At 32.1% G+C, this 10,958-nt stretch overlaps 1 protein-coding gene across 1 annotated transcript; it reads left to right on the forward strand.

Moving 5' to 3' along the window:
• The first annotated feature begins 6,336 nt into the window (after positions 1 to 6,336).
• On the forward strand, positions 6,337 to 7,623 carry LOC135950830 (zinc finger protein 32). Its single transcript, XM_065500356.1, has 2 exons — positions 6,337 to 6,718; positions 6,780 to 7,623. Exons 1-2 carry the CDS (start codon positions 6,337 to 6,339, stop codon positions 7,613 to 7,615), a joined length of 1,218 nt encoding a protein of 405 aa, XP_065356428.1. The 3' UTR covers positions 7,616 to 7,623.
• Positions 7,624 to 10,958: the final 3,335 nt, after the last annotated feature.

Consider the following 10,958-nt stretch of genomic DNA (forward strand, 5'->3'; position numbering starts at 1 on the left):
TGGCGCTGTCCTATAAATGCTGTAGGAAGAGCATCAACCGAGTAAGTTTAGTGTGAATCAGGATTCAAGCACCATCAATTATTAAACTTTGTAGATTTTGATAAATAAGGAGTTGTTACAATACTGAAACTACTTGGCGCTTTTAATTGCAATTTAAAAGGTAAAAACATAACAATATTCTTAATGAAATTATCATAAAACCTAAAGAATGTACACGTGTGTAGTTCATTCCTTTGCTTTCAGGTAACAGTTTAAAATAGAGAGAAAAAAATTGGTTAATAATGAATGAATAATAGCAGAAAACATATAGGATTTAGGTATAGCAAAACCAAACATATTTGGTTTTGGTTCGTTAGACCTTATTTGGTATGAATTTTATTAGAAGGAGAAACTATGCGAGAAGGCATAGTAGAATGAGTATCGCATATTTTAGAATGTGTAAACAGATCTTCTAGAAGGCCTAAAAAGTGAAGCCCTAGCATTTTTTACTGCTGGGAATCGTTCTCTTATCATTGCGTATTTCAAACAAAATCATAAACCCCCACATAATTATTTCACTTGCTGAAAGATTATTTCTTCTTTTCCAGTTTTATTTACTCAAAACACTTAAAACTGGAATTTGAACTTGATCATGATTTTTATGTTATTTCTAATTTCATCAACTATCATATCAATTTCCGCAATCTTAATAAACATTGAAAGATGTTTTGAAAAAAAAAATAAAAAATTGAGATTCCATAAATTATTTATAATTACACTATGCTACTCAAAAAATATGTAGGGGTTCTCATACAACAATTCAGTTTTATTGTAGTTCATAGTAAGTTAAAGTTTCAAAAAACTAAATTTTTTCAAAAAATTTTCCTTTTCTTCACGCTTGTTTGCGAAGCAGTAAAATTTATTTTCTTATCATATTGAAAGGGCACAATAAAGTAAGTAGCTTTACAAATATCGTAAGTAAATAAAAATCAGTTAACAAATTACTGAGTTATGCTAATTTGTATGACAAAATTGTATTCGGCTTTTTTCGGTTTTTTCATACAAATTATTTGTGGTAGTCAAACGGTCTACTATTTGGTCATATGTTTTACCGTAACTCTTTTCTATGTAAAAGGTAAAACACATATCTTTCACACGAAACTAGTTTCAAAATAACATATTTATGATGTTTTGAAGTTTAAACTTTAAGAGTGCCGTTATTTCGATAAAACGTAGTAATCGAGAAAAACTATAAGTATTTCAGTATTTTACAGACTCCTACAAAACAGAATTGCTGCGTGAGAACCCCTGTATAATTGTTCGTACACTTTTGTCTCACTGTGTTATTTTTGTTCTTCAGCTTATCTCTTTTAGAACAGAACCCGGGGCCCTAATAAATAACACACAAACAAACTATTAATTGGTTATTAGTATAAGATGCATCTATGTATTATCCGCTTCAGCTTGTTATCTCTATCTATAAGAGACTGAATAAAGTAAAAGTGTATGTAAAATAGTATGCGCTCATCGAATATTTTTTTATTTTTTTTTAAATATCTATACAATACAACAGAAGCCATATAGTCTGTTTTTTTCAGGCTGAAAACGAATATTCCACATAATAGTTATACCCTATACCACCATAGGAGGAGCGTATTATGCGTTTATGCTGATGAATGTAGCGCCCAAAAATATTAGTCTAGCACCCACCTTAAAGTATGACGATCGACTTATAATCACTTTCTGAGTCGACTAAACAATGTCCGTCCGTTCGCGCATCCGTCTGTCTGGCTATCGTTCATGTAAACATTCAGCGCAAAGTACATGTCGCAATTTTGACGATCAAGTTGGGCACATAATTCTTTTAGCTCATGGACGAAGCCATTTGAAACTGGCTAAAATCAGCCCAATATTTCACCTAGCCCCCATACAAATATCCCCCCGAAATAGGTATTAATCGGTCACAAATGTTTAATTTATATAGGTATCTACACCAATTCCGCTCTAAATTAATTTTGTATGTACGGAAGTTATCATATAATAAGTTTCATATAGAAATAAATCGAACGGCCTAATCTAATGGTCCACTTCCGAAAATAACTCAAGAATATAAGTTATTGAGATTTTAAGAGAAAAATGTTTTAGTCGGTCTAATTTCTTATTTTTAATATTTTTCCCTTTTTGGAATGCTCTTTTTTTAGAATATTTTTAAGCAATGTCTGAAAAGAAATACATATTAATGAACAGCAACATGAACTAGAATCTGTAATAGAGTCTAAACTAGAACCTGAGATGGAATCTGAACTAGAACCTGAATTAGATCCTGTACTAGATTCTGAACTAGATCCTGAACTAGAACCTAAACTTGGACCTGAACCAGAACATGATCTTGAATTCGAACATGAACTAAAACCTGAACCTGAACTGGAACATTGACTTAGAAATGCGAGATTTTTTAAAATTTTTAAATATTATTTTGAAACATGTGTACACTATCAATTTATTGAAAGTATTGGCCATTGTTAGCTACGACATTTTCCCATCTTTCGAAACAAATGTGGCCTAGCATTGCCATGACGGAATATTACGGTTTCATGTCTGGGATTTTTGGCCAATGCTCGCTTCAAAAGAATCAATTGCGTTCCGTACAGGTTCTATGTGATGGTCTGGTCAGAATTCAGTAGCTCATAATATTAGGACTCTTTTGCTCCCAACAAATAGAGAGAATTACTTTAGCGACATGGATATTTAGCTTTCGTAACGATGCGATCTCTTTCGCTTCGGATTATTATAATGGACACATTTTTCATCGCAATAAATGATTCGTTACAAAAATTATTCTTTTATTGCTTTCAAGCATCTTTTCCATCCAAATTCATCTTTCAAGTTCTTTCGGCTTCAACCCAGTTTTACTGCTTTTGGATGAATCCTGCTGATCGCAAACGTTTTGAAATTGCTGCTTGAGAAGCTCCCAATGATTTTGCTGTTGAGTTTTACAACAATCTTCATGGAGTAATGCCTCCAATTCTTGGTCTTTTTTTTTGGATGGCCTGCGCGATATTTATATTCCGAGTCAAAATCACAACCTCTGAACTCCACAAACCTTTCAGCATATGCTTTTAAAGAAGTAAAAAAATGGCAAACAATTTTTTTGGTGAAAAAAACATTTACTATGGCGTTATATTCATTAGATATACATATTGTCTATATTAACTTTTTTGCTTATACGAGGTAGCGCATAATTATTCTCCTTGTCGGAAGATGTTATAACATTTGCAAATGACGTCATACGTCCATCATATTAATCATATATTATGGAGCGCTATACTCCTTGTGAATTACTGTAGAGCCGTCCTCAATCTCGACATTGAAGCGAACGTTTTTCAGTCGAAAATTATCATGAGCTACGAGGCGAATTTTCATTTAAGCGTTTACGTCAATAGACAAAATCTTCATTTCTAGGGCATTCAAAATCGGCGTGTGACTGTCTGGTGCGGTGTTCACGCGGAAGGAGTGCTTGACCGTCTTTTTTTGAGGACGCCATCGGCAAAATGGTTACTGGCGATCACTACAAGGCCATCACAAACAACTTCTACCTGCCAGAATTGAGGGGCTTGGTGATCATGTGGTTTCAATAAGACTGTGCAACCACAAACACGGCAGGAGCAACCTCATACACGGCTGGTCGCGTAATCTCCCGTTTTGGCGGTTTGGCATGGCCTTCAAGATCCCCAGATTTAACCATCCCAGACTGCTTTTTTGGGGCTACTTGAAGTCCCGGATTTATGCCAACAAGCATCGGACAATAGCAGCCCTTAAGAAGAATATTCGCCAGGAATGCGAAAAGCAGAGCTGTAAATCAATAATTTTTGAATTAATTCTTTTCACAAAAAAAATTAATTGACTGAAATTTGACTTTATTGAAATGAATTGCAATTCATTTCCAATTCAAATGAATTTGTAGAAGGAATTGCAATTCGTTTCTAATTCAAATGAATTTGTCAAAGTGAATTGCAATTCATTTCACATTTTTTGGCCCTATAATTTTCGATTTAAGTCTGTATTAAGGTTAAAGAGGGAAACTTTTTAAGTACTGCACAACCCATTGAAGCTGGAGTCCCCCAAGGCAGTATCCTGGGACCTTTTTTTATATTTGATATATTCGTCTGATATGCCAACTAACAATCGCACTCATACATCAACATTTGCTGATGATACTGCTATTCTAAGCATTCATGAAAACCCTCAAGAAGCGTCTCGTTACTTACAAAACCACATATTTGAATTAGAAAAATGGTTAAAACAATGGAAAATTAAAGTCAACGAAAATGTACACATATAACATTTACATTGCGTAGAGAATCATGCCACCCAATTCATATCAATAACCAAACAATAATTCAATAATCGGAAGTGAAATACCTCGGAATACATCTCGATCGTCGCCTTACATGGAAAAGTCATATAGATGCAAAGTTGACTCAAATGAAATTGAAATCAATTCAAATTAATTGGCTTATTGGCAGAAACTCTACGCTTAGTTTAGATTGTAAACTTCTACTTTATAACATGATCATAAAACCGATATGGTGTTATGGCATACAGTTATGGGGCACGGTCTCAGCGTCAAATGTAGAAAAGATCCAAAGACGTCAAAACAAGTTTCTAAGAATGATCAAAAACGCGAATATACACAAAGACCTAAACGTGCCCATTGTAAAAACTGAAATCTCGAAAAGTGTACAAAAATATTAAAAAAAAACTTGAAGTTCACCCAAACCCGCTGGCCCGCAACATATTTGATAACCGTGGCCACACTCGATTAAGAAGGAGGGACACAGTAGACCTAATCTAGAAGGAAGAATGCCAATTTAACCAAAACAGCCATGAATACAAAATTTTTTCGTCCGGCACTGGCTGGACTAATTAAATAATAATTATTAGATATAAGATTTGAATCACTTATTGTTAGTTCATTAAATAATGAAGATACAATAAATAAATGATGAAAAAAAGTCTGTATGCGATTTATTTAAAAGAAATATAAAACCCCCTTTTTTTTCCTGTTATTACGTATTATTACCCTTTAAGTGTCGTCATATGAAAAAATTTCTTCTCAAATACATTGCATAAAGCTATAACAGACATTTCGTCGTGTTAGAACAATGGATACAAAAGGTACCAAAAAAGTACCAAAACACTAATATGAGTTTGACTAATTTATATATCGATATTTCAAATTAAAAGTCCGCAGATCATTCATTAAAAAGTAACACAAAACTCCTAGTTTTACACGTTCCACATTCGAAAAAGTACTTTTCTAACACATATTTGTTTGAGTAAAAGGTACCAAATGTCTCCCCTTTTTATACCGTTCTGTTGACGTTTCCAATTAAGAATCTATCCATGTTCCATATTTCAATAAAATCGGTTTATTCGTTTAGGCGTAATGGAGGAACAAACAAACAAACTTACAAAGATACATGTATGAAGTGTAATCATATTTATTTCAAAATTGTCTCAAATATGATCTGTAAACAAATACACTAAAGATTCTTTCAAGATATGTTGTTTTATTTTTAGGGGTTTCCCTCTTTAAATAAAGATTATCACTTGACTTCAACATGCATTAAACAACACCCAGGTCGCCACGTATATTTAAACTCGACTTAAATATGAGAGATAATAAATATTTATGTATTTATTTATTTGTTATCAGTGGCAAACAAATAATTGATGAAAGTGCCACAAACAAATTATGGATGAACGACAAGACATCTGTGTACGTACATACTTATCGATAAGCCACAAAGTAACACTCTACTGAATTTGAACTGTGATCATGGGAAAACAACTGAGTGCAAAGAAATTTAAGAGAGAGAGAGGGTGCTACTAAAAGAGTAAGAAAGAGTAAAGGGTTCTTTTGAAAGTGGATGGATGGTTGTTAATGTTAGGGTGTAATGGAAATCTTTTTTACAAGGATTTCTTAAAAAATAAAGATAAATTGGTTTATTTTTCATATTGAGCATATAATTTAATATAATGATTTTATTGCTACTGTTTGCAAATTAACTGTAGCTTATCACCTTTAATCCGTTTGGAATGAAGAGATTTGTTTATATATTAAAACCTTTGGTTGGGAAAAGAGAGTACATTTGTTAAATAAAAAAAAGAGAGCCTTAGAAACCTTGAGTTGGTGAGTGTGTGAGAAAGTCTTGCTTAAAATTTCAAACTGAAGGTTGTTGAAAAAACATTTTAAGATTTCTATTTCAAAATGTATTTGGAGTCCAATGTGTAAACAAGAATTATTAAATTAAGAAATAAAAATAAAAAGTTCAAAAACAATAAAATATTATGATGAATCAAAATGTGTGTCGCTACTGCCTAAAAGAAAATCCTCCGCAAACATATAAAATTTTTGATAATTATAACAATTTGTGGGAGGATTTAAGAGTGTGTTTACCGGCTTCCCTGAAATGCGAACACAATGATGGTTTGCCGCAAATTATCTGTGCAGCATGTTGGCTGCTAGTGCAACAGTTTAAAGATTTTCGCAAACAGTGTATGCTGGCCGATCAAGAGTTGAAAAATCGTTATGCTGATTATAAAAACCAGGCTGTGGAGGAAGTATTGGGCCTGATAGAAAAGCTAAGACAAGAGGACAACAATATGATAAATAAATGGCAGGGGAAAGAGATATGCCATTTCTATGAAGAGTCTCAAAGTTTTGGTGATTTTGGTAAGAATTAAAGTTTTTGTTTCGAATTTTTTTTTTACAAAAATTGATTTTTTTTCAACAGACAACTCGGAAATTTCTCATCTGTTCAGTGATTTCGATTTGTATAGTTCCTCACATGATAGCGGTATATTTGAGGAGGATTTTTCGCAACAAAATTCCTACAATTTTGAAAATTTTCTACAAACTACAGCAAATCAAAACAACTGCTCAGATCAGTCTTCAGCTTCTACCAAGTCTTCAGAATCCGATACCTCAAGCAGAAGAAAATCCTATAAAGGTCCTTTTCCCTGCAATCATTGTGATAAAAAATTCACCCGCAATTTTCAGCTGAAACTGCATCTCATATCAGTGCATCAAATAGGCGATGGCCTGCAGTACACCTGTAAAATGTGCAGCAAAACATTTGCCTCCAATCACAGCCTTAGTTATCACCAAAAATCAGTGCACTACCAGCAGAAGCCACACTTCTGTCCACAATGTGACAGGCAATTTGTGCTCAAGTCCCAGCTGGTATCACACATGCGCATACATACGGGAGAAACAAAACCACGGATCTTTGAGTGCCAGGAGTGTGGTAAAAAATGGCCTACCAGATCGGACTTAAGGACACACATGAGATCACATGATCCCAATATGGAGCGGCCGTTCAAATGTGATCGCTGTGAGAAGAGTTTTTTCACGCGAGGTCATCTAACTTCCCATCAGTTGGTGCACACTGGTGAAAAACCATTTGCCTGTGAATTCTGCAATAGATCTTATCAAAGTGTGGGCAACTTGAATAATCATATGGCCCGCAGACACATGAAGGAAATTGAGCATACAGAACAAAAGTCTTTGGAAGACTATCGATTGGATAATGATGGGACACCAGCGGAAATGGTATTAATGGAACTATAGGTGATAAATTTAAGGAAAGTTAATTTAAACTGATATTTAGCAGTTTTAAAGGAATGATAAGGTATTAATAAGCTTTTAAATAGTTTTTGTTCTTTTGCAAATTTTCAAATATTTATGTTGTACAGTATATTTCTCTTAGTTGCACACAAAGTGTGAACTAAGTATATTGTTAATGTTAACCATAAGCTAAATAATCGTGGCTTATAAAGAAATTATTGTGAATATAAAGAAATGATAAAGTCAGGTTTATTGAAAATGGAATAAATAAATAGCATTAAATATCGTTAAAAGCTAAACGCTATATCGCCAAAGCTATATCGCTAATGTGACTACAAACGAAAAGTACTGTAAAAGTATTTTGTTAATATTTTTTAAATATTCCCAAAAATAGTATTAATGATTCATATGATAAGCAATCCTCTATGATTTGTATTAAATAAACAACAACAAAAAAATAATTTATATGAATTAAAAGTTATGACTTTTATTTATTTATAAATCTAATGATAAGAATAAAATGAAGGTTAAGGGTTAATAAAATTTAGTTTCATTTATATAAGTGTAGTGTAATAAAAACTATCAATGAAATGAAAGGTTGTTGAAAGTGCAATGATTTATTGTATAAAGTCTTAAGTTGACTTTGTGATACTCTACATCATTTAGGAAATTAGTTGTAAACCTATAAAGTCATGGTTTTATTTGAAATAATAAAATATCTCTATTCAGTGATGGCAACAAATGACAAACGAAGAATTTTTTCTCAGGGGATATGTAAAGTTCCAGATCTATGCAGATGAACCAGAAATGAAGATGCGAAGAGTGTGTGAATATACAATCTCCAAGTTACGACATGTTCAGGATAACCGCGGCGGCCACATGTCCAAAAACATATTTAAGCAGCAATGCCAAAAAATTATCTGATTAATAGAGCCAATTAGATGGATATTAAACTAGTTTTTCTCTCTTTTATTTCAATTTAAAGTTCTCCCGCTCTAAAAAAGCTTTTACATTTAATTAGTAACTCTAGTTTGCAAGGTTTTTGATCATAATATTTTATCCTTGACTTTTGAGATATTTATTAAGAAAAGCAAGTAAGAGAGCTATACTAAAAAAAATTTTATTTAAACAAAATAATTTTTTTTTCAAATTGTTTTTTAAACATTTTTTACCAAATTTTTTTTTTGTAATTTTTTTAAAAAATTGTTTTTTTTTGGAAAAAGAATTTTTGACAAAAAAAAATTTGGGTTAAAAAATATTTTTTCTGATTTTGATCCATTGTAGGTCCAACTTACTATATCCTAATATACATCGCTGCAATGGACTTTGAAATATCTATCATTAGATATCCATATTGTCTATATTAATGACTTAAGGTAGGGTCACACATGACAAATATTTGCCGAAAAAGACGTAAGCACAAAATAAAATATATTTAAACTCTTTTATTTATTTCAGAAACTTATTTTACTTTGGATGATTCAAAACAAACAATTTTGTTTTATTTTATTTGACGTTGTTTGATCTTACAAATGTAAGAGTAAACACGTCAAACAAATTTGTGCTAAAAAAAAGTGGTTACGTTTTTTTGAGCAAATATTTGCCATGTATGACTCTACCTTTAGTAATCCAGATATAGATAAAAAATAGGCCAATAATCGAGGTTGTCCCGGTTTTTTCCTTAAGCATATATCAGCCATTTGTGGGACGATTTCCTGGTTTTGGATGAATCCTGCTTCTCGCAAACGTTTTGGAATTACTGCTTGAGTAGCTCCCAATGATTCTTCAAGCTTTTATTAAGTTCTACAACAATTTTCATGGAGTAATGCCTCCAATTGTTGGTCTTCAAACTTGTTTGGCTTGTTTCAAAATCACTACTTCTGAGCCACACAAACCATCTCTCGCACGTTGAAACCGATGGAATACATTCATCATAAGCTTTGGTGTGCAATCGATGTGCTTCATCGGCACTTTTTTTCAAATTAAAGAAGTAATGTAAAAATTCTCACATATGACGCTGTGTTGGTACAAAATTCTTAATTTACAGTTAAATAAAATTTCAAAAAAAAAATACGTAAATTGAATCAAATATTGCACAACTTCATTAAACATTGAGCAATTGTTATATTACTCTGTGTTTGTAAATTTACCCACTTCTTCCGTAAATCCTCCCACTAACCTTTATGCCAACAGCAGAACTGCTTTACGTACGTCCAGCCTTTAAAAGGATTTCTAATTTAATAGTGGCATTTGATCGGTATTGTCACAGTCGTAGTTTTAATCAGTATAAAACCAATAAATTATTTGTTTAATTAAAAAACTTTAGAATTCCGAGTATGTTATATCTATAAAACAAATCTAATTTTAAACAAACAAATTTGAACCACTATTATTGTTATTATTTTCTTCAAATATGTATAATATTCATTGAATATCCCTAAAAGTTGTAATGTAAGGCATCTTATATATAAATAGGCCACACGTTTTTTTGTGGTACACTTTTAAGTATGTTATTGTCCACCGATATTGATGAAACATATATGGTTTAAAAGGTTATTTTCTCTAGATGTGCACAATATAAATAAAAATTCCATAAAAGTGGTCGAATTTCGGCCACCAGACGATCCTAGTCATAATAATTCCTTTAAGAGCATAAACTTTAAGTTTGATTCATTCTTAATTTTTCTGATGTGGGTTGAGTTGAGTGAAAAAAGGTCGGGGTTTTCAACCGTAATACTTCTTTGACAACTGACTATCTGTTACTAGAACCGAAAAAATCTATGGATATAATAGAATAGTTTAATAAGCAACAAATTTGACCATTGAAACGAATCTGAAAGTTGTATCTTTTTCAATAAAACTTTTGAATTTATTCCCGAAAATTCCCGAGAAACATTTCCCGAAAATTAACAAAGAAATATTCACGGGAATTCCCGGGAAATTTTTCCCTCGTAGGAAGCCTAATACGTATGACAAAATGCGTTTTGTTGAGTTTTTGCAAAGATATAAATTTTTCAAATTAAATATTAATTTTTTATTTATTAATATTTTTAATGAAATTTTACAGTTATATGTTACATTAGAGCGGGTATCATCATGTTTCTGAAGGTTTTTGAGTAAATAAAAATAATGGCATCCTTTTTTTTTGAAAATTTTCACTCCCTGTGGTGGTTCAAGGCACCTAAAGAGCACGTTTTGAGCACGTTTTTCTGTAGAGCAAAAACGGTTGAATATATTACAAATATGATTTGATCAGTCAATTCTGCATCAAAAATTAATACAATTGATGTTTTTTGAATCCTTAAAAATAGTTCCAAAAACTCAGAACAGATGGCGTAAATCTCAT

Source organism: Calliphora vicina, chromosome 2 (assembly GCF_958450345.1).
Source record: "Calliphora vicina chromosome 2, idCalVici1.1, whole genome shotgun sequence".
Taxonomy (NCBI): domain Eukaryota; kingdom Metazoa; phylum Arthropoda; class Insecta; order Diptera; family Calliphoridae; genus Calliphora; species Calliphora vicina.